Source organism: Nannobrachium achirus (genome assembly GCF_963921795.1).
Source record: "Nannobrachium achirus genome assembly, chromosome: 4".
In the NCBI taxonomy this organism is placed as follows: Eukaryota; Metazoa; Chordata; class Actinopteri; order Myctophiformes; family Myctophidae; genus Nannobrachium; species Nannobrachium achirus.
Window position 1 is genome coordinate 37,779,253 of NC_137813.1, and position 27,281 is coordinate 37,806,533.

The 27,281-nt window shown below is 42.3% G+C and overlaps 1 protein-coding gene across 1 annotated transcript; it reads right to left on the reverse strand.

The window, feature by feature from the left end:
* Positions 1 to 743: 743 nt before the first annotated feature.
* On the reverse strand, positions 744 to 27,017 carry LOC308283436 (neurexophilin-1; the record flags this gene model as incomplete). Its single annotated transcript, XM_080723869.1, has 2 exons — positions 744 to 1,532; positions 26,964 to 27,017. 2 exons carry the CDS (start codon positions 27,015 to 27,017, stop codon positions 744 to 746), a joined length of 843 nt encoding a protein of 280 aa, XP_080579995.1.
* Positions 27,018 to 27,281: the final 264 nt, after the last annotated feature.

Consider the following 27,281-nt stretch of genomic DNA (forward strand, 5'->3'; position numbering starts at 1 on the left):
GAGCACATACAAAAAAACGCCCTTTTTAGTGTTACCCGATTGGTCATCTGGTTACACTTTACATTCAGCAGATCTTTGTGTGAGCACAAAATGTATGATTTGGTTAAATGCACATTACAATATTACATGGATGGGTTTTCTACAGCAATAGATGGACATCTATACTGTACATCTATGTTTAATCATAGATGTTTGTGTAAACATACATGTATATAAGTTATTATTAAATTCTGAATAGCTATACAATTCTCCAATGACTTGGATAACAGCATGTTAATGCGTGATGTTCCCGGAACAAATACTGCCTTGTGACTTGGTGTAAGATGACAAGTAGTGATCAATGCGATCAGACAGAGAACATTCAGAGATGAATTGGGTGAGGGAGCAGAGTAGCTGGTGAGAGCGGTGATATTTGGAACTTGTGTTGAGGTAACAACGTGTGTGTGTTGGCGGTGTTATGTGATTTTACACCACCAGCCAATAATGAATGCTGCAGTAAAGCATCCCGAGTGCCTCATCCTGCATACCATACTTTTTTTTTTGTTTTTTGTTTTGCATATATGTTGTTGTATTTCTTTTCACATGTAACAGTAGTCAGGTTATAGAGAGGGTTTACAAGGTGTTGTTCCCACAACAGCGTTTTGGGTTGATTCACAGCCCTGGTTTTCCTCCTCACACACATCGTAATAATCACTCCTCTTCAAATCTCTCCCCTCCTCCCGTCCCTCCTGTGTGTTGTTCTTCTAGCCCGAGGGCAGGTAGGGCATCTCATTGTGATAGTTGTAGTCCGGGCAGACTTTCTGGACCAGGCGGTAGTCCGTGCTATAGAAGGAGATGTAAATGCAGATGACCTTGAAGGGCTTGGAGCAGATCCAGGACACGTGGCTCTGGGTCTGCTCCTGGAAGCAGGTCTTAGACGGGTCATAGTTGCAGAGTGACGTGCGCTTGCTCCGGTCCACCTTCTCGTAGTCCACGCGGCAGTTGAAGATCTTGGAGTCCTTGGGGTAGACCACGCTCTGGCGCTCCAAGTCGAACTCGACCGCCTTGACCGGTGGCACCAGGCTGACAGAGATGTTGCCCTGGCCCGTCGAGTTGTGCCGGAAGTAGACACTGAACGTGCCGTTGCCATGGTCCACGATCTTCCCTGTGATCAGCAGGTTGAGGCGCACTGTCTTGATGTTGGAGTAGAAGTCCCCCCAGCCAAACATCTTCTTGAACTTGCCGGTTTTGACGATGGGCCGACGTTTTACCCTGGAGCTGGAGTCGCCGGGCTTAAGCAGGTCGCTTCCCAGCATCTCCCAGAACTCCTGCTTGGAGAACTCCTGCTTGGAGAACTCCTGCTTGGAGAAGGGCAGCGGGGAGCGGTAGGGGAGCTCCAGCGAGGTGGAGTTCGCTGCTCGGCTCTTGCTGTGAAGCATCCAGCGGCTCAGGGGGGAGAGCGGCGCCTGCCCACTCAGGAGGCCCACCGTCTTGGATGCATCGTCTGAAGAGCTCTTGGAGCTTGAAGCCTCATCTTCTTGACCCAGGGCCAGCTGGAGAGAGAGAGAGAGAGAGAGAGAGAGAGAGAGAGAGAGAGAGAGAGGTGGTGACAGATGAAGATTAGGAAAGGCACAGAGAGTGAAAGTAAGGGAGAGAGAAAGGTGAGGAAAGAGGTGGTAGGAAAGTAGAGAACAAAAGTAGACAGCTATTACCGAGGGAGAAAGGAACGTGGACTGAAAACGAATCATAGGCTTAATCGATACTTAATTTACCATTCATACCTCCAGTGGTAGTAATCATGACACTCTTTCAACTTGTGTGTGTGTGTGTGTGTGTGTGTGTGTGTGTGTGTGTGTGTGTGTGTGTGTGTGTGTGTGTGTGTGTGTGTGTGTGTGTGTGTGTGCGTACAATATACATATATATATATATATATATATATATATATATATATATATATATAATAAAACTATTTGTATAGCACCTTTCATGACAGAAAATGAAGCACAAGTGCTTAACTGACATATTATCTTGTTTATTATAGTGATGTTTTATCTGCTTATTGTAAGTCGCTTTGGATTAAAAGCGTCTGCTAAATGCCTAAACTGTAAACTGTAACACACACACACACACACACACACACACACACACACACACACACACACACACACACACACACACACACACACACACACACACACACACACACACACACACAGAGAGAGAGACACAGTAGGCCTATGTATATGTGTATTGCAAAAGAATGCAATTTTATATATATATATATATATATATATATATATATATATATATATATATATATATATATATATATATATATATATATAATTGCATTCTTTTGTTTACTCTAGCTGAGAGAGAAAATACTAAATAAGCATGCCATGCAATTTCCCAAGTACTTGCTAGCCTGAGGGATGACAACATGGCTTGTAACAGAAAATGCACACAAAGAGAAAGAGAGGTTGCGGTATTGTTTTTCACCAATGGTCATGTACAGTTCAGTCAGTATCTGTGAGTGTTGTGAGCAATTGTATTCTAGAGCTAGAAAACAATACCCTGATGTCATTAAGAGACACTTCATGAAGAGGAGATTGATTTATATGTCCATGGTCTTGCACCAGAATAAATGTAATTCATTGTGGCAGTTATGGAAGCACTTCTATTTATTTCTTCCCACATTTCACATACTGTAGTCTAACAAATTCTTATTCTTGGTCAATGGAGCTGTTTCCGAATACATTTGAAGTACTTGATCGCATGACAGATCAGTCTTATCTCCTGTTTCCGTCCTTGGGCACTTGAGCCCTATTCAAGAAAAATCTGAAAGTTTTGAAATATTTCGCCTAGGGTTTGTTGACATGCCCAGAATAGGGATGCTAGGTTGAAAGTGGTTAAAAGGGAAAGATTCCTGAGAATATGTCATGAGAAATCATCCAGAAAGGACTCTCTGGGGCGCAGCACCCCCAGTTCCATTCCTGTGTTGCATGTCTTTTCCCTTCCCACTGCCTTCAGTGTCCTGTCTCTCTACTATATGCTATCTAAATAAAGTAAAAGTCTACCAATAAGAAAGAAAGAATGGATTGTCCAATAAATAGACCAAAACATGTGTCTGTGTCTCTCAAGCGTCTACAACTCGTCCAGAATGCAGCAGCCCGCCTCCTCACCAATACCAAAAAACGTGACCATATTACTCCTGTCCTTGCTTCATTACATTGGCTCCCTGTTAGATTTAGAATAGATTTTAAAGTCCTTTTATTCGTTTTTAAATCCCTTCATGGCCTGGCACCTACTTACCTCTCAGATTTAATTCACCTCTACGTCCCAGCCAGGACCCTAAGGTCCGCAGATAAGATGCTGCTGGTGCCCCTTTCCACCAATAAGAGGAGCAGGGGAGACCGTGCTTTCGCAGCAGCGGGCCCTACGCTCTGGAACTTGCTGCCCCTCTCTATTAGATCGGCTCAATCGATAGGTGTTTTTAAATCTTTACTTAAAACACATTTTTTCTCCATTGCCTTTGAGTGTATATAGCTTTTGTTTTTGTGATGTTTTTGACAATTTTTGCTTTGTTTTTGTGATGTTTTTAACTATGTTCAGCACTTTGGTCAGCTTTGCTGTAGTAAATGTGCTATACAAATAAAGATTGATTGATTGATTGATTGTTCCCCTCGGAATCCTTCAGTGTGAGCCTGAGTTAGACCATGCTATTGCCATGGTGCATTTAGTTGGAGGCAGGAGAGCGGAATGGGGGCAGAAGTATAAACAGTGATGTCCAAATTAAGTCTTTTAATGTTTTAATTAATGAAATCTGTGTCGGCACAATGCTGCTCCTGTAGATGTGAGTATCAACTGACGAGGAAAGTGAAGAGATAACATGGTGGGGCTCCGCTCAGCTCGCCGTTGGCTTTGAGAATGTGCAGGCGGGAGAGCAAAGTAATGGGTAATTGTTTGATCATAATGCTCTATTAACAGAGTTAGTGTCTGTCAGCTACTGGTGGAAAAAGTACTACATTTTTTTACTTAAATAAAAATATCAATACTGCAATACTCTATTACAAGTAAGAGTCCGGAATTCAAAATGTACTTGAGGAAAGGTACAAAAGTATTGGTATAAAACAAAATAATAATAAAAAAATCTTTTGAAAATAGCAGATCTTGAGCTTGTAGATTTTCAAATGGACGAAAAATGTATATACAAAAAAATCTTTTGAAAATAGCAGGTCTTGAGCTTGTAGATTTTCAAATGGCCGAAATGTATATACAAAGTCTACAAAAATAACTAGTAACTAAAGTTGTCAAATAAATGTAGTGGGGTAAAAGTACAATATTTGGATCTGAGATGCAATGGAGTAGAAGCAAAAGTACTGACAATTGGAAATACTCAAGTAAAGTATAAGATACCTCAGAATTGTACTTAAGTACAGTACTTGAGTAAATGTACTTAGCTACTTTACACCACTGATAGTTATGATCTATTAACAAAGGTAGTGTCTGTCAGCTATGCTGGGGAAGCATCCATCCAGTCCTCCCTGTCCTGTCCTATTTGATCCAGCCACGGAGAGAACTGTGTTTGTGTTCTTGTTGTCTGTTCAGTGTATGGGTGTCATCTTATGATTAATGTGGAAAACTATGAGTGTTACTACAGTAGGTGAGAGCATGAGTCAGCGGGCAAATGAGCGAGTGAGTGACTTTTTCTTTTATTCTTGTGTGCATGTGCAGCTACGTGCTGGTGTAGAGAATAAAGCGTGTGTGTGTGTGTGTGTGTGTGTGTGTGTGTGTCTGTGCATGCGTGCGTGCGTGCATGTGTTTATTCATGCGTGAAAGTGAGATGGAGAGAGGATCTATGCCCTCCGAGCCCAGGAGGTTTTTACTATCATACATAATGCATGCTTCCTTGTCTGTGCTCTGATCCATCCACAGTCTTTACTGCCTGGGCTTCCTTATACAAGCTTAGTCAGGATTATTAAGTCTTACTCATTCTTATTCCATTTTAGGCAGGTTTTTCAAGACCAGTCAGATTTGCTCACTTGTGCCACAGTCAGTCAGCACTCAGCACTATTGATTTCCTGTCTCTCTAAAAACGTGTATTTCCTTTCATAACAACGTGGATCGCATTTCAAGGCGCCTTTCGAGGATTTCCCACTGCTGTGGTTGTGGTCTGGTATTGGTCTCAGGTGAGAGGGCTCCCCCTGCCCTAATCTGGCCTTATCCCCAAGGGTCCATTGGAGGCTAGACGTCCTCTCCTTTAGTTACCTGTCTATTGCTGCTCTGATCCTTTGGCTTCACCACAGGGACCAATGTTCCTCCCTCACGCAGACAAAAAAATGAACATCAACAGCCATTGACAAGGACTCCTTCCTCTTTGAGTCAGATGGCTGTGATAACTGCCCAGAGAATCACTCGTTCATTAATAATGTAAGAAGAAAGAAATTGGGAGAGCCGTAGACATATTGATTTTAATATCTTCAGACGATTCTTTCTTCAGTTTTTTTGTTTCCCTGATGGGGGAGTTAGGGGCAGGCCGGATGACTTTCATAACAAATAGACTATTCCCCACGGATGCTAGTGAAAGAGTGGCTTGTGTTTGACTACACTCATTCAGTAAGCTGCTGGCTGCTGAGAAGCAAGGACAGCACTCTACCTGCCTCCCCAGGTAGCACTTAAGCATCCCTGTGGTGCCTCTAGGATTGTTGGTGTTACGTCAGTCCGAATTTCTCTGAAACTGCCCCTGCTGTTAGATATTGGGCATTTCTCCAACAGTCTCATTGTGGACACAGGGCTAACAATAAGGTCATGTAAACTTCGGTCGCAATTAAAATACAACACATTACAGCAGGGGTCTTCAACGTTTTCAGGCCAAGGACCCCTTAGTTGAGAGAGAGAGATGAAGCAGGGACCTCCACAATCTCATCGTTTCATCGTTTGACAGCACAATCATCAGTGTATTTTGGATTCATGTCAATGTGTTTTCAGATATTTAACCACTTGAGCCGTCATTACCTAATAAACTTGACCTTTTACTCTGTACTTAGTTTCCCCTCTACACCAAACCTCTTTGTCAAAAATAGCCGATCTACAAGCTCGTAGATCTGCTACTTTTGGCTACAGTTGTCAGAATATGGACACTAGTGTTCAATTTGTTAATATAAAAAGGATTGGAAGATTTGGAGGACCCCCTATAGTAACTCTGAGGATCCCCCCACCCTTTATAGTGACATCATTTGGAAGGTTCAATACCCAGGCTACAAGGGTATATAGAATGATGAAGTGAGGATTGTGCTATTGTTGAAGAATTAAGTGTCTGGTCCCTCTTGGTGTCTGATTCAGTGTTCACTGTCATTGTGAAATGGTAGAATGGATTTAATATGACTCAGAAAAAGCACATCTGTAACCAGGGCTGCAACTGCTGAAGGCGTTCTGTGGCGGCTGTGCACCCACATGGCACCTTATTTTTCTAAACAAATTAATTATCATGCACAGTATTCAGACAATGGCACATGATACAGCAAATCGTTATACAAACAATTTTCAAGTTTTGGGTTTGATCACTCTTCACTCGTCTCCATCTCAAATTCTGTTTTGTATTTGTTTTGTTTTGTTTTGTATTTGATGCTGCTTTTGAGGCCCTCTGAGGTTATTGATCTCTCTCTAGTGAAAGAGTGGAACAATTCAGTTTCCAAACTGTGTGTGGGTGTGTGTGCGTGCGTGCATGCGTGCGCGTATGTGTGCCTGCGCTTATGTGTGCTTGCGCGTATGTGTGTGCGTGTGTGTTTTGTTTTTTGATTTATTGATTTATTGATTGAATATGTTATTAGCAGTTTGCAAAAAAAGCACAGGAAAGTACAGTTCAATACAAGGTCTGCTAAGAGGATTTAAACTCAAGAAAGCATTATGGCTTGTTTCCATTGATGTCATAAACTGAACGGTTGCATGTAACTACTGTACATCTTTGGTTCTGTATCAATTGGCCGGTCAGGTTAGTGTGTAGAAATGCCGTCTGGTAATCAGAAGCTCACCAGGCTTGCTTACCAGCCCACTTATAGTGTTGAAGTGTACAATACCTGAACAAGACAGTACACTGTCTGCACCAACCCCCCACCCGAGATCCTCTGAGCAGCCTACAGCTGGATGAAGCTGAGACTGAATTTACGTACAGTAACTATAACATGGTTCTCAAACCTTTTTAGGCCGTGACCCCCAAAATAATCATATTATCCTGACAAGCACTTGGAATTGAAGGAATTACATTTATTGTGACTGGGTTCCACAGATAAATTATTGTGAAAATAGCAGATCTACATGCTCACAACGCCTCGCACTGCGAGGCGTTGTGAGCATGTAGATCTGCTATTTTCACAATGTTCACTTCTTGCTTACTTCTTGATAGTTGACAGTTTGGCCAGTTTGGTATTAAAACGGTTTGAAAATCCTTAAATTGTCACTTTAGAAATGTGCAGATACCCTGTATACACTTATACTGTGTGTTGGTTTGTTTATTTAAAGAAATACATTAACCCATTTAGGCCTAACATTAGTGGATGCTTTAACTATTAAAAAATAGCAGATATACAAGCTCACAGCGTTGCACCGAGTGCCGCGCTGCGAGCTTGTAGATCTGCTATTTTTGAAAAAGTCGTGAAAATATTTTCAAAGCAAACGTTTGTAACTCAAATTTTGCTTCTGGGTGGTCCCTGGAACTAAATATTTTGAGATGGGGGTCCATGGCCAAATACATATCATTTTGAGGGTCCTTCACATGAAAAAGTTTGAGAACCACTGACATAGTAGTCTCTCAAGAACAGACTAACTGAGCTCCAGTTAAGTGAAAAGGACCTTTTCTTTGACGATGGCTGGCCAGATTGCTGACATAGAAACATAGGTTTTTCCAAAAATCTTAGAAGGATTCAAAAGACACTTATAGAATCGGGTCAAAATTCTAATTTTCACGACTTTTCAAAAATAGCAGATTTACAAGCTCGCAGTTAAGTGAAAAGGACCTTTTCTTTGACGATGGCTGGCCAGATTGCTGACATAGAAACATAGGTTTTTCCAAAAATCTTAGAAGGATTCAAAAGACACTTATAGAATCTGGTCAAAATTCTAATTGTCACGATTTTTCAAAAATAGCAGATTTACAAGCTCGCAGCGCGGCACTCGGTGCTGCGCTGTGAGCTTATATATCTGTTATTTTTCAATAGCTAAAGCATCAAATAATGATACACAATAATGTGTACCCGTTCCGAATGGGTTTTTAAGCTAATCATCTGGGACCCCAAAAAAAGAACCACTGCTAATACACCATGCAGTATATCACCACAAGCGGCAATGTTGTGTTACTTTTGACTGCAGTGTGAAAACCTCTGCAGTGTTGCAGCTCTAATTGTAGAGACTCTGAGGTTAACAAAGAGCAGAATGTTCCAAGTCGGGAGCAGATGCAAATAAAACAGTATATGAAATGTCACATTTAATTGTCAGACCTGTTCCAGGTCTTCACTTGTGCCGTGTAAGCAGAGTCAGAATAGAATAGAATAGGCTCCATTGTTCGCTCCTTCAGTTACACTGCCATAAAAAGTGAAAGCAATATTTTACTTCAGCAGAATACAGGGGTCTTAAACATTTTCAGGCCAAGGACCCCTTAGTTGAGAGAGAGAGATGAAGCAGGGACCCCCACAACATTTTCATAGATTCCATGTAGTTTCTTTGTTTGACAGCACAATCATCAGTGTATTTTGGATTCATGTCAATTTGTGTTCAGATATTTAACCACTTGAACCGTCAATACTTAATAAACTCCCCTTTCACTCTTTACTTAGTCTGCTCTTTTAGACGATCCACAAGCTCACAACGCCTCGCAGCGCCTGCTATTTTTGGCTAAAGTTCTCAGAATATGGACGCTAGGGTTCAAGTAGTTAATATAAAAAAGGAGAAAAAAGGTTTCTGTAGTAACTAATATACTATATAAAAGAATTACGAGTCTAGCCATCTATAAGAGGGTCTGTCTGTGTCTGTCTGTGTCTGTCAGTGTGTCCAGAGATAATCTTGCAAACTGCTGGACCGATCAGGGCAAAATTACTTCGGTGGCAAGTAGGTTTTTACACACATGTTTTATACTTTTATCTTTAATTTTATAATGGAAGTCAATGCGGCTCTGTTGAAACCATGCCTAAATGTGGAGTCCTACATGATAGATTATCACAGGCTGGCCACATGAAGTATGGCATCTACAATGGAGCCAGAAACGTCATTCCTATGTGGATCCTGAGATGCGTTTGATTTGTTTTTTTTAACACACGCAAGCCCACATGACATCAATCCCATGTCCTCTTGGTCACAGAAGTTGTCCCATTCAAAATACCCAAAACCGTTTTATTTTATTCACGTCATATAAGAACTGTGTTAAAAAAAATAAAAAAAGACAATTCTGTCAGGGAGGTGACTATCGTTCACGTATTTCTTTTTTTTTTTTTATAATCAACATTTTTATTGAGTTTTCACATAAATGTTTGACAGAAAATCGTTCACGTATTTTGATGTTTTTGGAAGAGATTAATTCTGCCGAGATCGCGGAGATTCCTTAGATTGTTACATTTGTTATCTGTTATTATTTAGCTTGAATTTTTCAGTTGAAACAACTGAGAACAGACAACACTACTTTGTTTTCTGCAGAAAGAAAATAATCCATTGCAACATGATGTGGCGCTGTTTGTGCCCCATGGCTCCTCCATCTCCCATGTGTAAAGGGAGATATAGGGTTGGGTCATTTTTAAGTCTGAGAATTGTAGTTGATTTGTAGGTGGCTGTTTATTTTCTTACTCTTTCACAGCCATATGAGTTAAATTGCCAGACTATACACAGTTCTTGTTTGATGTGATATTACAAAAAGTCTGTGGGATTTAGAAAGGGGAAAAAACATTCTGTGGTTTCAGCCAAGTCATTTTAGCCAATCAAAAATAAAAATACATTCTGGGACAGACAATGTTCATCTATTGTTCATCATTGCACGTTATAAGTGGAATATTGATTTTGATATCAAAGACTGTTCCCAATATAACAATTCTAAATCACACCCTGAGTAGACAAACCGTGGGCGACGGGGCAATCATGTACTATGATAGTGATGCTGTGATTTTGTCATCTGTCATGTATGCTACAGTCAGTGAGTCAGTGAGATGGTTGGGGACAAGGCAGGGGCGTCACAAGGGGGGGGGGGGGGGGGGGGAAGTGGGACTGAGTTACTAGGGCCCAAGGTGGAGGGGCCCTAGTAACTTTAGCTATCGGAAAATAGCAGATATACAAGCTCACAGCGCGGCACCGAGTGCCGCGCTGCGAGCTTGTAGATCCGCTATTTTTGAAAAGTCATGAAAATGTGTGAAAATCTTTGAATATATGTATTTTTTAAGTGAACATTTGTAACTCAAATTTTGCTTCTGGGGACCCCTGGAACTAAATATTTTGAGATGGGGGTCCGTGGCCAAATACATATCATCTTGGGGGTCCTTGACATGAAAAGGTTTGGAAACATAGGTTTCTTGCACACATTTTCACAATTTTTCAAAAATAGCAGATTATAAGCTCGCTTGTATATCTGCTATTTTTCAATAGTTAACATTCATGGGGGGCCCGCAGTAAATCCTTGTACCCAGGGCCCAGAATTTGGTGTGACGCCCCTGGACAAGGGAAGGTGGCTGTGGGCTCTCTCTGGCACTGCAGTAATTGTGAGTCATTCAGCCAGTGAGCACAAGCCTTCAGTCTCTCTCCCGGCAGGGGACTCGTGGCTGGGGTAGAGGTTGATATTCACAAAGCTGCCACTTACAAAGGCAATAATGAGCCTGTGAAACTGAAATGTACTCCGTTTAACCACTTTCAAACTGATGTCCCTACTTTGGGCAGGGACGTCGTTATAGGCGAGAATCAGGCGGAAATTGGCCATATGTTCGCCGTACAACAAACTATGAAGGGGCTTAAGTGGATAATCCATTCTCCTTAGCCTCACATCTTTTCTGTTTTTTTTTTCTTTTTTCTTTTTCAGTGTTAGTTTAGTTTTGATTTGTTTTTGTGTTAGTTTTTTATTGTAATATGGAGGGACAAGATCCAACAAGGTCAGAATAATAGCAAGAATAGCCAATCTACAAGCTCACAATACGTTTGAGCTTGTAGTTCTGCTATTTTTTAAGGTTTTTGACAAAGACTAAGACTATTTTCTCTATGATATTATTTAGTTTTGTAAACACGCAGTTGAGTTTCACTTATACATATGTTTTTGTAAAGCCTCATTTTGATTTCAGTTAACACTTGTACAATATTATTGTATTGTATATGTTGTTTTGTATGCCAAAAAAAAAACACTTGTACAATAGAGCCAACTTTATTTAAAGGGCCACTTCACCTCTAGGATAACGCGATCTTATTTTATTGTTGTTTGGGACACAGAGTTATTTTTTGTGTTCAATCTGTTTCTTTTAGATATTTTTGTATTTCAGGATGTACTAGTGATGCGTTTTGCATCATATGATGCAAAACGCATCACTGATGATGCAAAATGCATCACTAGTCATGCTGTCTGCTGAGATACTAAAATATCTAAAAACACAGATTGAAGGATTGTGTTGATCGTGTCCCAAACAACAATAAAATAAGATCTGGTTGTCCCAGAAATGTGGCTCTTTAAGCAACGGTTCATTGAGAGTTAATTGTCCCTATTGTGCAAGTGTAGACGGTGTGAAGGTCATTTTGTTGTATTCTATCTGATCTCTGCCTACGCACCTGTCTCTATGCTGATCAGGTGTGTGTAAGACTTTGTTGTTTCCTATTTCAGTTAACTAAAATGTTTTTGTTATTTCGTTAGTATGAGTCAACTATAATAACCCTGCTGCCTACTGATACGTCTGGTGATGTTTCAATTCTCTAGAGGTAGGTGGTAATAATTCAGAGATAAAAACAAAACGGAATACAGCACAGAGATCAGAGCATAACTTTCACAGAATTAGGCTCTTCTTACCAACATAATTGACAACTGCCAGAGTTTACATTATTCTAATTTCCATTCTTAGCAGTTGGCGCTTTAGAAATTCAGACGCCAAAGATTGCGAGAGCCTCACCACCCAGCAGGAGATGAAAGCACGTGATTGTCCTTAGGAGCTGACAAGTTCAATAAGCACTCCATTTTCCTCTGGCTTGTTGAGTTGAAATCTTCATCTCTAATATGACATAAATTTTTAATTAAAGGCTCGGGCATATAGCTCAGTTTTCCTAAGCGTTCATCAATGCTTTTGTGCTTCATCTCCACATCTAATAGGCTCACTGCAGGAGACTTCTCTGTTACATGATTAAAGTCCAAGAACGGCTGTGCCCTTATAACTAATTATTCCACTGGCTAGTATGAAGGGGGGCATGGGGGAAAGGTAATTTCACAAGAAACAAGCCGTTTGACTCTCAATGAATAATTTATGCTGGCTCCGAGGAGGTCACTGGAGCTTAGCTCCGTGATAGGTGGACGAACTCACCGCACTGAGGAGCTCTTTTTTTCCCCTTTCTATTTGTCTCCTCCAACCCCCGCCCCGATTATCCCCCTGACAACTTTTAGACAGGTTTAGTTGTGCGGCCCCGTGCACGTGAGCTAGGGGGTAGCAGGTTCCTTCATTGTGTATGCGGAGGGAGATGCCCGGCTCTGAATTGGCTATCAAATTTTTACATTATAAGATATCGACATGGAGGCATGGGCGCCAGAGTAGGGCGTCAATGGGGGACAGAGAGAGAGAGAGAGAGAGAGAGAGAGAGAGAGAGAGAGAGAGAGAGAGAGTTCCTCCTGGGAGCACAGAGCATGCAGGGGCTGATGGGACAGGGCTGATTAAAGCAGTGCTCCCTGTCTGGAAACCCCAAGTGGAGCGCTCTGGTATCATCTCACCCAGGCACAGGTAGAAAAGCTCCACTCGAGTGCTCTCACATCAAGGGATCTAAGTAGGATTTATTAACGCTTTCGGCCTCCTGATTAATTCCTGAATAGCACCCCCAAAAAAAGCTCACATCAATATGAGCCAGGCGCTGATAACACATGAGATTGTCCTATATAGGTCTACCTCTGCTACGCGTAATTCTGAACAACTGTAGAACAATCTGACATGGACATTTTACTGTTACCTGCATGCTGCGTTTTTGTACTCGAAACCATCTCTTTAAAGCAGGGGTCTTCAACAGGGGGTCCGGGACCCCTAGGGGGTCCTCAGAGTTACTACAGGGGGTCCTTCAAATCTTTGTTTGATAGAAACCTTTTTTCCCTCTTTTTTTATATTAACCACTTGAACCCTAACGTCCATATTCTGAGAACTTTTGCCAAAAATAGCAGATCTACAAGCTCACAACGCCTTGCGCTGTGAGGCGTTGTGAGCTTGTAGATCGGCTATTTTCGGCAAAGAGGTTTGGTGTAGAGGGGAAAAAAGATCACACAAAAAGGTCAAATTTATTAAGTATTGACGGTTCAAGTGGTTACATATCTGATAACACAAATTGACATGAATCCAAAATACACTGATGATTGTGCTGTCAAACAATGAAACTACATGGAATCTGGGGGTCCCTGCTTCATCTCTCTCTCAGCTAAGTGGCCTGAAAATGTTGAAGACCCCTGCTTTAAAGCTCATGTTAATTGAGCCCTCCAGTATTCCACTTGTTAGAAACCGCTAAAGAGAGCCCTGTCTGTATATGGAGACAACTCAGAAAATCACTGTATTTCCCCGATTATGGGGGAAACATACAGTACTGGCACACTCATCCAAGCAGAACAGTCTGTTTACAGATAACTGAGAACCACAGAGAATACAAACAGCATTCTCTTTCTGATGAGGAAACCAGTAGTTCCTGTCGCGCTGTGATGAGATCAGCATGAAACCAGGGGGCTGCATCAGGGCAGCTTGTTTCAGTGTTAACATATAACAGTCTAATGCTGATCTGTTTAAATATCTGTCCTTGTGTTGGGATATTGTACGGACAAATAAAAACATTTTAATCATGTGGATTTCAGGATAGGATTCGATCAGGGGTGTCGCACCAAATTCTGGACCCTGGGTAGAAGGATTCACTGCGGGCCCCCCATGAATTAGCCTCGCGTAGCCAGGCTTACTCATCTGCGAAGAGAAAAGCCTGGTCAAGATATGAGGCAGAGACCGTTCTAGGAGGTGGGGCTGAATTTTCCCAGAAGTTGTATATTTTTCACAGTGCGTGTTCCTCCAAACGTGTTCCCAGCTGGAAGAAAATCTGGTCTACCTCTCCTGCTCTGTCGGTTGCGCTCGCAATAAACATTATACAAAAAAAACATTGATTCAGGCGATTACACCTATTAAGAGTGAGTTAAGAGCTACAATCTATTTTAGTTTTTTTCGCTTGGGAATGTAAACAGACCCGCACCGCATGACGTAACGTCCGTTAAACGCAGCACTTCCACTAGAAATCTTGGAACCAAGCGGAAGTCATATCTTGCCCAGGGTGCCCATGAATGTTTAACCCATTTAGACTGGGAACGCATTATTTTGTGCTTTAACTATTGAAAAAACGCAGATATACAGGCTCACAGCGCCTCACCGAGTGCAGCCCTGGAGCTTGTAGATCTGCTAACATTTGTGCAAGTCTTTGAAAATGTTTGACCCGATTCTATAAGTAACCTATGTTTCTATGTTAATGGTGACACATGTGAAGGACCCCCAAAATGTTATGTATTTGGCCACGGACCCCCATCTCAAAATATTTAGTTTCTAGGGACCCCCAGAAGCAGAATTTGAGTTACAAATCTTCGCTTAAAAAATGCATACATTCAAAGATTTGCACACATTTTCAAAAATAGCAGATCTACAAGCTTGAAGCTTGCAGCGCGGCACTCGGTGCCGCACTGTGAGCTGAGTATATCTGCTATTTTTCAATAGCTAAAGTATAAAAAAATTCCAGGCCCCTCCACCTTGGGCCCTAGCAACGCCCCTGGATCCGATGTGGATCTCTGACTTCATGTGGCCAGCCTATGACTTCTCAGTCATCAGTCGTCCACGACATGACTCCAAATTTGGGCAAGGTTTCAGCCCTATTAGAGCCCCTTTCAATTCTATTAAAAAAGTCTAAAGATGAATATTTCAAGAAGTATGAAGCGCGTAGAGTTACTTCTGCAGCGTACTGGCAGTGTGCACAAAAAAATGTATACTGATCGGTCCAGTAAAGATTAGCCAGATTAACTCTAGACACACTGCTGAGCCTCCTCTAGTCTAGACGACTTGCTTCTGAAGAGCCGTGCTGTAAAAAAAGCATGGTCAAATCTTCTATTGTTGCCTACATGTTGTAACATTATGGGATAATAACTATAGTTCAGTATATTTACATTGCAATGAATTAATGATTTAGAAATTCCAATTATATCAAAAAATATTATTTTAAAATGTATATTTAAAAAAATCACTCCTAGTGTGAAGTGAGCGGTGCTATTTATGAGTTAATTTCGTTAAGCGTCAAGCGAAGCTTGGCCAGTGTGACCTTGGGTGTACTTTAACAATCTTTGGGAAAAATATTTTGAGCCCTGATAAGGCATAGGCCTAAGTAGGCTCATATTGCCTGGTAAACTGTGTACCGGTATTTATGTTTTATAAAAAAGAAAAGACTCAGGTTTGTGTCATATTGGCATATTGAGGGCTTGATTCTATAGGTGTGGCATATTGGCTTAACCAGTAAGACTCCCTAATCGGGAGATAAGCGACCGTTGGTCGCTTATCTCCACAAATATCACAGCCTCCACCTCTCACGTCATACGGGCAGCCATAGTTACACCTGGAATGTTGAATCTCCATATATGGAGATAACCTACCCATCACACAAAGTCTGACCTCACCAGCCCATACCTGGGCATGGACGACTTATATCTCCATATACGGAGATGGCCATATATGGAGATACGATGACATCACAGAGTCCACAGCTGATGATGTGGCGTGATGTCATACAATACACAAACAAGCCCTATATAAAGGGGCAATTCTCACCAGGGAAGAGAGCATTCCCCACTAGCTGAGTATCTTAAGATGGTTGGATGTGATGATAAGCCACAAATAGGCCAAAAGTTTGTTTTACCAATTATCAAGACATACGGGCAGTTGACGGTTTGCCATTGTTACTCATTGAAGTTGAATCTCCATCTGAATCCCTTTTATGCCCATATATGGAGATCCCTGCTCTGAGTATCTGACATCACTAATCCCTTTTATGCCCATATATGGAGATCCCTGCTCTGAGTATCTGACATCACTAATCCCTTTTATGCCCATATACAGTATGGAGATCCCTAACAGAATCCATTTTATGCCCATATATGGAGATACCTGCTCTGAGTATCTGACATCACTGTGATGTCACCTGTTTATGCCTAAATATGGAGATCCCTGCTCTGAGTATCTGACATCACTGCGATCTCACCTGTGATGTCACAGTGATACATCACCTCAGTATCTGTGATGTCACAGTGACACATCACCTCAGTATCAGGCGTTACACGTATACATTGAGCAGGGCAAAGGTGTGACGTGTGTGACGGACGGACGGACGGACGGACGGACGGCCGGTGGAGGTTTTCATACTAAACTGCGACCTTACGGTCGCAATGAATAGATCCTGGAATGATAAATGAGTCCACGTTTGAGATACTATAAAACTCCTTTATGGATGTTTTTTGGGTGAGGAAAATACTTGAACATTTGTTGATCAGAGATAGATTTTTCGGAGGATTTAAGCCACACTTCGGTTGTGTGAACAGTGACTTTAACCTGTAAGGGTCCATTCCTATATTAGAACAATCATCTTACTATCAATGCGACAAATCTCTGTGAGCGTGCCGTGTATGCGTAGATGTAATCCACATATCTCGAGAACCGTTCGTCCCACCGGCTTCAGATTCGGCACGCGCGTTCCCCGCCGCGGTGCGGAGTGCCGTGCCGTGCCCGGCCTCGACCCGACACGACGCACATTTTCCCGAACCGGCGCGAAACGTTTGGAATCACCATATGCGGAGCTGATTGTTGACAAACCGGTGCAAGCGCTGACTCATTGTGACATCACTTCATAAAAGATTCTGACATCACGTACGCCACATGAGTCAACAAAAAATGCCATGGTTACGTATTGAATGTCATCAGTATGACGTAACCGAACAACGGGTATGATGGGTATTGCCTAACAACCGGAGGGGCATCATTCCCCACGGGTGGCAAAGCAAGCAGGCTGCGTATACTGCTCAAGATGAAGACAGACAGATACAGAGATATCCATATATGGGCATAAAATGGACGCAGACAGAAATATATCTCCATATATGGGCATAAATGGACACAGGCAAACTGATAAATGGGGTTTGCGTTAAAGGGTGGGGCATTCATTCCCTATTTATTACATCGTTCCCGAGTAGGCCGGTCCCCGACTAGACGATTGGCCGCCCGAAGGGCAGAGATCTGCATATATGGGCATAAAATGGATGCAGGTGCTACACCAGAATGTTACACGTAGTGCTCAACATCAGCAAGAGTACGCGTATTTTACCAACAAGAATCTGTATGCTGGAATATTAAGGGTGAGCAATAAAATAGCAGCCAGGAGAATGAGACTTGCAGGACACTGCCAAAGACACCAGGAGCTGCCAGACAGCAAACTGGTGCTGTGGGAACCAACACATGGGCACCGGTCACGGGGACGTCCCACACTAACATATGGATGTACTCAAGAAAGATGCAGGAGCACAAAGCACCAACAAGCTGGCCAGATGTATGGAGAACCCTGATGACTGGAAGCGACGATGGAAAGCTCGTCTGAGGACGACTTAGAGAGAGAATCTTTATACTGTAGGGGCATAAAAGCGACATCATGACATTGATCGCATCGGCCAAACTCTAGATGTGCCAAATTAACACAAAGGCTTTTACTGTATGGAGACTACCTTGGTATCTGTGAAAGGCAAAAGATGTCCATAACTGTGATCCTATGGTGTGGGGAACGTCTACTATTTTGATAATGTGTAATTTGCATGCCTCTCTCATCCTCTATGCCTGTGTGGTGCAGCACACCTGCTCATTCCACCACAGACTATGAGTCACTCTTCTTTAACACTGTACACCTCGTGGCGCCCGCTGGGCTAGCGGTCCAGGCGCATACCATATAGGCTCTGATGCCTGACGCGGGTTCGAGTCACGATCCTGACGGCCTTTGCTGCGTGTCGCTCCCCATCTCTCTCCCTGTTTCCTGTATATCTACTGTACTATCAATAAGCCCCAGAAATATCTTAAAAAAGAAAAGAAGAAAACACTGTACAACTCTATGTTCGTGATTTCCAAAGCATCAGACAGACCAGCTGTACATGTAGCCTACAGTATACTGTACCTGTACATGTGCCACTGTATCAGTCACGGCTCTGCTCCTTGGAGCAGTGCCACAGTAAATTGTGCTGGTTTGTGCAGACAGTGGGTTATGTCTCAGGACAGCTGCTCTGTGCTTCACTATAAGGGCTGACCGTGTCAGGGAGCATGCACTCTCTCTCTCTCTCTTGCTCTGCTAAGGCTGTGTGTCGACCAGGCAGCCCGGGGTTGCCAGGGCCCTTGGAGGTTGAGGCTCTGCTGGGCTCCTCTGCGGGCGGTCGGGGGAAAAAGGCGCACCTCTTGGGTCATTGGTGCCGTGGCTGCGCATAACTCTAGCCGCGTTATACTGCAGGCAGGGAGCCACGGAGCCTGACCATTAGAACACAGCCCCTCCCCTCCACCAGCGTCTCCGCCCGTCGCTCAAGCCATTGTTTTCCAGCTATGGTCTGCTGATAATAGGCTGAGGGGAAGGGGAGTGAATTAATTGGTTGTTATTGATACCAAATAGGGGAGTCTGTAGTTTTGGACTGCTATGAACTCCCCCATAACGCACGCACAGTCGCACACACGTGCTTGCACGCACACACGCACACACACACCATTTGCACTAAAATGATATTGCAGTGGGAATATAGGAAGGAAGGCTCTACCGCGTGCATTTGTCTGTCCATAGCCCCTCACAGTCTGTAACACACTGTTGTGATAGATATTTTTTGGATTTGTGTGAGACATACTTTGAAATCTGTCATGTTTTTTGAGGATGAAGGCAAAGGAGAGAGAGAGAGAGAGAGAGAGAGAGAGAGGGAGAGAGAGAGAGAAAGGGGGGAGGGGTGGGGGCCTTGGGAAAAGAGTAACAGAAAGCCACAAAGACATCAGTATTCAGTCGGCTCCTGTTGTCTCACATTTGTGACTGCAATGTGTGTGTATTATCAAACAGTGGCATTTTTGCCATTTGGTTTTGTTTATACTGGAGATTACTGTATATCTGCTTAGATCTATCTGTCTGGACAAGTTTAGTAATCCTGAAAATAGGGCAGGTAACATACTGCTTCTAACTCAAATGTACACTTTTCATTCATGCAAGACATGTCACATATTTCAGTTCAAAGTAAGTCAGTCATTTGTGGTGAGTGCTACGGACTTACGACAAAATATAAATCAGGGCCAAACAGTGGAACGTTTTTGGCTGTGTTTAATCTCAGACTCTCCAACTGCTATAATTCCATTTGTTCCTCTTATCTGTAGGTGATTTATGCTTCCTGTTGTAATGTTTTTCTGTGTGTATGGCTAAATTAATATCCCCTATCCATTGCAAAATATCGTGATCATCAAATACACATCATAACGTTACACATATACCACCAGTAAAACGCCCTAAGGGCGGGAAACGACCTAGGTCACGCACATGGGCACGACGTGCACATGGGCGTGTGCATGCATCTGCCTGGGTGACAGCAGACTGCTGGGTGAGCGCTGGCGCTTTGGCATGGAATAAACTTTGACCAAAAATATTCACAGACCTGGTTGATTGTTTAAGTTGGACAAAATGTTGCCATATTTTCCCAAATATGGAGATGACTGACGTCATAGATATTTGACATCATAGACAACATGAGACTGACACAATATGTCATATGGGATAATATTCCCAGATATGGGCTTAATATTGATGACATCAGGGATCTCCATATATGGGCATAAAAGGGACAAGGATGGAATTCATTTGCAAGTGTGACTATTGATGACTTCAGGCAAAAAAGGGATTGTATGATATCAGACGTCATAGATGTCTGATCAGGTCAGCTATTTGCATCTGCTGAGCTGAGATAAGGTGTCACGCACTGTGACGCACACACAGGATCTGGAGGTTTTCATGGTAAATATAATGTATTGCACAGCAATATCACCATTGTGTGTGTGTGTGTGTGTGTGTGTGTGTGTGTGTGTGTGTGTGTGTGTGTGTGTGTGTGTGTGTGTGTGTGTGTGTGTGTGTGTGTGTGTGTGTGTGTGTGTGTGTGTGTGTGTGTGTGTGTGTGTGTGTGCATGCGTGCGTGCGTATGTGCATCCGTGCGTTTCCCTGCTGTAAGCAAGCAGCGGGAATATCAAGCAGAACAGTCTCTCATGGCCACAGAGAGGCTATGCCTGAGACACACGTTTCTATACTGAGCTCGGTGTGCATGTACAGTATATGAGAGACCTGAGCTTCTATACTGAGCTCAGTGTCTGAGTATGTCTGTATGAGAGACCTGAGTTACGTGCGTCTATACTGAGCTCACTGTGAGTATGTACTGTATGATGAGGCACGGTGGCGCAGTGGTTAGCGCTTCGCCTCACAGCTAGAAGGTCCTGGGTTCGATACCCGCCGGGGGATGCTGTGGGTGCTGGGGGCGTGTTTCTCCCTCCGCGTCACCAGCGCCCACACCCTAGGTGGGGTCAGCGATAGGGCCTTTCTGTGTGGAGTTTGCATGTTCTCCCCGTGTCTCCAAAAACATGCAGTAATCCTGGTCTCAATAATGCCTCCCCCTGGCCAGCTGGGGCGCTTGTTGGAGGGGAAAGGAACTGGTTGGAATAACGTGTTCCTTTCACGCACTACGTCCGTCCCGGGGAAATCCCCCCTGTCAGGTGAAAAGAAACAACTTGGACTACTCATGCATTGAAGGAAGCATGAGGTCAGTCCGTTGTCTCCCCAGGCGCGGCAGAGGGAGAGCAGAGCCCAGGATTACATAGGCAATTGGCACTGGGTGAAAATGGGTTGCAAAATAGTATGTACTGTATGAGTTGGCTGAGATATGGGATTAGGAGACAGTACACTGAGCTCATTGTGCGAGTATGTATGAGAATGAGATACATGCTTCTATTAGGGATGGGACGATATGAAAATGTCATATCACGATTATTGTGACAAAAGAAATCACGATTTGTGATATTATCATGATAATCTAAATTCATTATCCTGGGGCAGAACATTTGCCAAAAAATAGCCAATCTACAAGCTCACAACGTGTCGTGTTGCGACACGTTGTGAGCTTGTATATTGGCTATTTTTTGGCAAAGACATTTGATAGAGAGTGAAAAAAGACTATCAAGTACGTATATAAGTACATTTTACCAATTATAGAGGGTTTAAGTGGTACCTGATATGCAGCTTGGCAAATCCCAGTGCATGACGTAGGACGATATCACGTTAAATTAAATCTAAGTGTTTTTTATCACGATAAACGATAATATCGCTTATCATATCATCCCTAGCTTCTATACTGAGTACAGAGTGTGTGAGTATGTATGCAATACCTGAGATTTGTGCTTTTATACCGAGCTAATTGTGTATGTGAGTATGTATGAGAAAGGCCACATACAGCTACTGTTGTTTGCTGTTTGAAGGTTACAATGCAAATTTAAAGGCAGAGACCCATGACAAAATAAACCCCATCGTGAGTGTCTGTGTGTGTTTGCACATACTGTATCATGTGTGTGCATTATGTGTCGATGTCTGTGCCTCTTTTGCTTTATCTTTTTTTCTTCTCCAGTATTTTAAAATGTACATTCATAGGTAAATAAATCATTACTCTACCGGGCGTTTTGTATAAATGCACATTTATATTTACATAAATATCCAGAGAAACAGGCTTGCACATGCATGCAGTGAAACTGCACAACCATTGCAGTAGCACTGGCAGATCTCTTTGTCCCATTCTAGTTGTGGGTTCACTGCCCTAATCACCCGTGTTTGTGCTGTTTAGCTGTTTCTGGCTGGACCGCAGCAGAAGGGCTAGCCAATAAACACAAATACCCTGACTGCCTGAAAGATGAACTATTGGATGAGCAATTGTCCCTCCAGTGCATGGAATGTAGCCTATCCTAATAACCAACCTTAATTTGCAAGGCTCTAAAGTGGGATTATTGCACTCGCATTTGTGCCTAAAAATAGATGTGTGCGAACCAGAAACCAGTAACAGAGTAAAAGTCATTTGTTTGAAGTAATTAAAAGTGTTTTCCTAGTCAGAATCCTCTATTATAAACCACCTTTGCAAGCAATCCCAAAACAATTATTGTCATCAGTTTGGATAGATAGATCATTATTGCGTTTTGGCTCTTGACAGCGCACGCCCAAGAGAGAGGAAGCTAGAGAGAGAGAGAGAGAGAGAGAGAGAGAGAGAGAGATAGAGTGTGTGTGTGTGTGTGTGTGTGTGTGTGTGTGTGTGTGTGTGTGTGTGTGTGTGTGTGTGTGTGTGTGTGTGTGTGTGTGTGTGTGTGTGTGTGTGTGTGTGTGTGTGTGTGTGTGTGTGTGTGTGTGTGTGTGTGTGTGTGTGTACGCGCGCGCGCAGGGGTGGCAATGAGTGTGTGCGTGTGTCTGTGAGTTTGAGAGACAGAGAGAGGGACTACCTTGTCCAAGTGCTATACTTGCAGCCAATTAACGCACTCATTTCTAGTGAAATTATTTCATGATTGATAGGTTTACACACCTGCTTTTATTTGTAATGGTGGTGGATATACTGTAGCTCCTGTACCACATTTTGTGACCATATGAAATGATAACATCGGATGAACTCACACAGCCCTACTCCATAGTTTCTGCCTCAGCTCAGCAGTCAATCAATCAGAGAGGACGTCTGGTGCAACATGGTCGAGTACATATCTCTGACCTTTGGTTCCAGTCAGCCTTGATCTATTGATCTATTAAACTGGCACGCCGCAACGTCTACGGGGATAACACCACACCTTAACATCACTGACTGATGAAGTTACATCACTGGTCAGCAGCTGTCCGCATGTCGCAGCTGCCTATCTGTCGTCTCAAAGTAAAAAGCCCTTCAGCGATCACATGACAGCTACTGTAGGTAAAGAAGGGGAGAACAGTGTATGTAAAGTAACTCTGAGAGACTAAGAATTGACTATATATCACAGGTTAATTTTACATTTTAAATTTTACATATCAGAATTATATAAATCTTTCTTCTGCTGCACTGTCAATTTGTAGTTGTATCCAGTGGTGTCGCACCAAATTCTGGGCCCTGGGTACAAGGAACGCAGCGGCATTATTACGTATTCTTTTGTGCTTTAACCATTGAAAAATAGCAGATCTGCAAGCTCACAGCGAGCTTGTAGATCTGCTATTTTTGAAAAATCGTGAAAATGTGTGCAAGTCTTTGAATATTCCAGAAGGTTTTTTGAAGAAAAAACAAAACAAAACTATGTTTCTATGTCAGTGGTGCTCAACCTTTTCATGTGAATGACCCCCAAAATGATATGTATTGGGCCACGGACCCCCATCTCAAAATATTTAGTTCCAGGGACCCCCCAGAAGCAGAATTTGAGTTACAAATGTTCTCTTAAGAAATACATACAGTATATTCAAAGATTTTACCACATTTTCACGACGAAAAAATTGCATATCTACAAGCGGCACTTGGTGCCACGCTGCGAACTTGTATATCTGCTATTTTTCAATAGCTAAATAATTAAGGCCCCCTCCTCCACCTTGGGCCCTAGTAACTCAGTCCCACCCCCCTTGTGATGCCCCTGGCTGCATCAAGTGTGAGGAAGAGGAGTTTAGATTATGTTCTTTTGTGCTTAAGAGGTATACAAACTTCATGTCAATAGTCTCTTGTTGTGGTGCCACCATGGTTAGTGTATAGACAATATATGCACTCCTTGAGTGTGAGGAGGACATGGGTTCAAATCTGAACCATGTTGTTGAAGCATTTCTAGCCTCTCTCTTTGCCCTTGGTTTCCTGTCTGTCTAAAACTGATCTATGTGAAATAAAGCATAAAAATGCCAAGCATGAATCTTTCCAAGAAATAGTCTCTTAAAACAAGAATTTAACTGTCATCCTTTTCTCTAGTACTTCGTCCCTTTCATTTCTATACGCTGACCTTCTCTTGCTCACTACACAGAAGAATTCTTAGTGTTCATTTAACAAATGTAGCCTTTGTATGGGTCCGTTTTTACACTCTCAGAGTTAAAGGATCTTTACTGTCTATGCCAAGGGTTCCCAAACCTTTCAGGCCACGACCCTGACAAGCACATGGAATTGTAGGCATTACATTTAGTTAAATATTATACATATTCACAGATAAATATTCTGAAGATAGCCGAATTACAAGCTCACAACGCCTCGCACGGCGAGACATTGTGAGCTTGTTAGATCGTCTATTTTCACGTTTGCCTCTTTCTTATGTAATATTTGGTAATTTGGCCAATCTGGTATTAAAAGGTCTTAAAAGTCATTAAATGGTATAACTTTAGAAATGTGCAGATACCATGTACACTTGCACTGTATGTTGAACCACTGGTCTGCATTATCTTGTGCTCTCTTTTCCCCCTTTTGGTTTCTCATGCTTCATATTGTGCGTCTACTTCAAATGTCTTCTCATAAATGTCAATTTATCTTCTAGTGGCCACTGCCTGTCCTTGCTTTCATCTGGCTTTAGCTGTATCTGTCACTTGATTCATTTCATGACACCTGGCCTGTAGCGTATGGTATATCTTTGAAGTGAAAACACTACAGATGAGGTGGAGTGCAATTGCAGTCTACTGAACCTGATTCTGAACCTATAGTCAAATCTTTAATCTAATATAACGGTTACAAATACACTCGCAGTTAAAAATGCATACATTAAAACTGAGGATATACTGTGTGCTGTGTGCATTTTACTTTTTTCTCTGCACCTTTCATAAGCTTGTCCATAATGCTGGAATGCAATAGGTTAATTCCTCAAAGTTATCATATCCTCATTGATGCAATGGAGAAGCCATATAGTTGATGATGAAACTGCGTTGTTAAGCCATTTAGTTCATTACAAAGAAATCTAGGCAGCTTACTGACTGTCAAAAATGAAAGATATCTATAGCTATTGCCAAAAATAAACACAATTTCTCTAGCTAGTGATTTATATCATTTATAAACCCCTTACATACAGGCTTTAATTAACATTTGAAACATGAAATCCATCATTTAAACAACAATCACCCTGACACCTTGTGTTAGAAGTCTATAATAAAGTTTCCAAATGAAAATCATCTCTTGAGACCAGCACACTCGGGGAATGATGAACTTATTACAATAAAAGTCATCCAAATCGGATTTTTAATTCACAGGAGGCCTATGCTTATTAATCACTTCTCAGTGCTGTAATAAAAAGTTGGATAATGTATTAATTGCCCCATAATTTATCATTGTCACGCAGCTAATAAATTACCCAAGATCTCACGCTGAGGGATGTCATGTACGCTTTTCATAGATATATGGTCTGAAGAAAAAAATGCACAGCAATTAATTAAATTAGCATTCATTAGGCTATACAGCCATTCTGATTTAGAATAGGCCACAATCCCAGCGCTCATATAAAATGCCCCGAAAGCCGACATGGATTTTAGCTCTGATTATCAGCCTTTTATTTTATTTTATTTTCTTGTCTTTTATTTTATTTTTCCCCCCCACTTGCAATCACATGCCTCATTTTTTTCTGGCATTTTGGAGATGATGTTTTCTTGTATTTCTGTGAACATATTTACACACACACACACACACACACACACACACACACACACACACACACACACACACACACATATATATATATATATATCGGTCTGTCGAATATGGGATATGATCCCCAAATAGCAGTTAACCAATCAGTTTTGGAATTCCCAAGTGTAGCTATTCATTAAAAAAGGGTGATATATCACCCTCTTTAATGAATCCGTATCAGGTTTCCCTCATCCCAGTTTGTTAACAAAGCCTATACATTATATAACACCACAAGAAAGGCCTTTGTTTCAGGTATAAAGTGATGGAGGTGGTTGGAATCTTAACGACTACATACAAAGCCCCAATGTCATCAAGAGAACAAACAACGAGAACAGACATCACTTGACTCCAGATTTAAACAAAACCACTGAGGCTTCCATAGACTATAGACTAGTCTACTTGGCCCTAAGGTATCCTATGTTGGGCTGTTTAAAAGTTCTCTCAAGGCTCATGTTCTGTGGTCATATAGCCTAAACTAAACGATGCGTGTCTTCCTATTAGCCTAAATAGCATTGTAATCGCACAAGGGCAGACACATAATCGCGTTATTGGTACATTATTATGCGCCTAGGCTGATCTTCTTGGATCCCTTTATAAAACGATTATAGGCCTAACCAATAGCATAATATGCCACACATCGAACAAGCAATCACGGAGCACTGTCTTTCATGTCATCACAAAACTATTTAAACGAAACGGTGTGCATTTACATTTACTCTAATACAAAAATAAAATAAATAATAATAATAACGTCTCGTGCGCAATACGCATGATGCATCTGGTATTTATTGAGATACTGTACTTTTGCACGTTGTAGCCTATGGGCAGAAGTTCACAGTGATTTTCGGCAGCACATCACTAAAGCTGTTTCGATATTGTGGTGGATATCATAAGGTATAGCAGGTGCAGTGGGACGGCTGTGCGTTCGGAGCGGGACGGTGCGCTTCTCTCCATGAGTCACACCAACAGACAGACACATGCAGAAGGTGTTTACTGAACACACAACACAACAGGGAGCAAATGAACCCGACGTGGACTTGTTCGTACAGGACTCTGACCCCCCCTGTCTTACCAAACAAGCCGTTCCGTTGAGGAGGAGGAGGAGAAAGCCGCGGCTCATAGCCATCGTCGTGGCGCGCAGACCCCAGCCAGCGCTCCCCGGTCAAATCCAGAAGACAGCTTTCCTTCAGCACTACTCCTCCAGTAGTAGCCCGCTGCTGGATCTCTCACGGCAGCAGGGTCCCATGTCCCAGACACCTAGAGGAGCCGCTGGAAGGAAGGAAACCCGCTCGGAGCCTTTTATCAATCCCGGATTTGAGTCAAATCAAGTTGATGTGAGAAATCCATAGATGGATATAGGATATGAGAATAATAATGCGGCATTAGCATC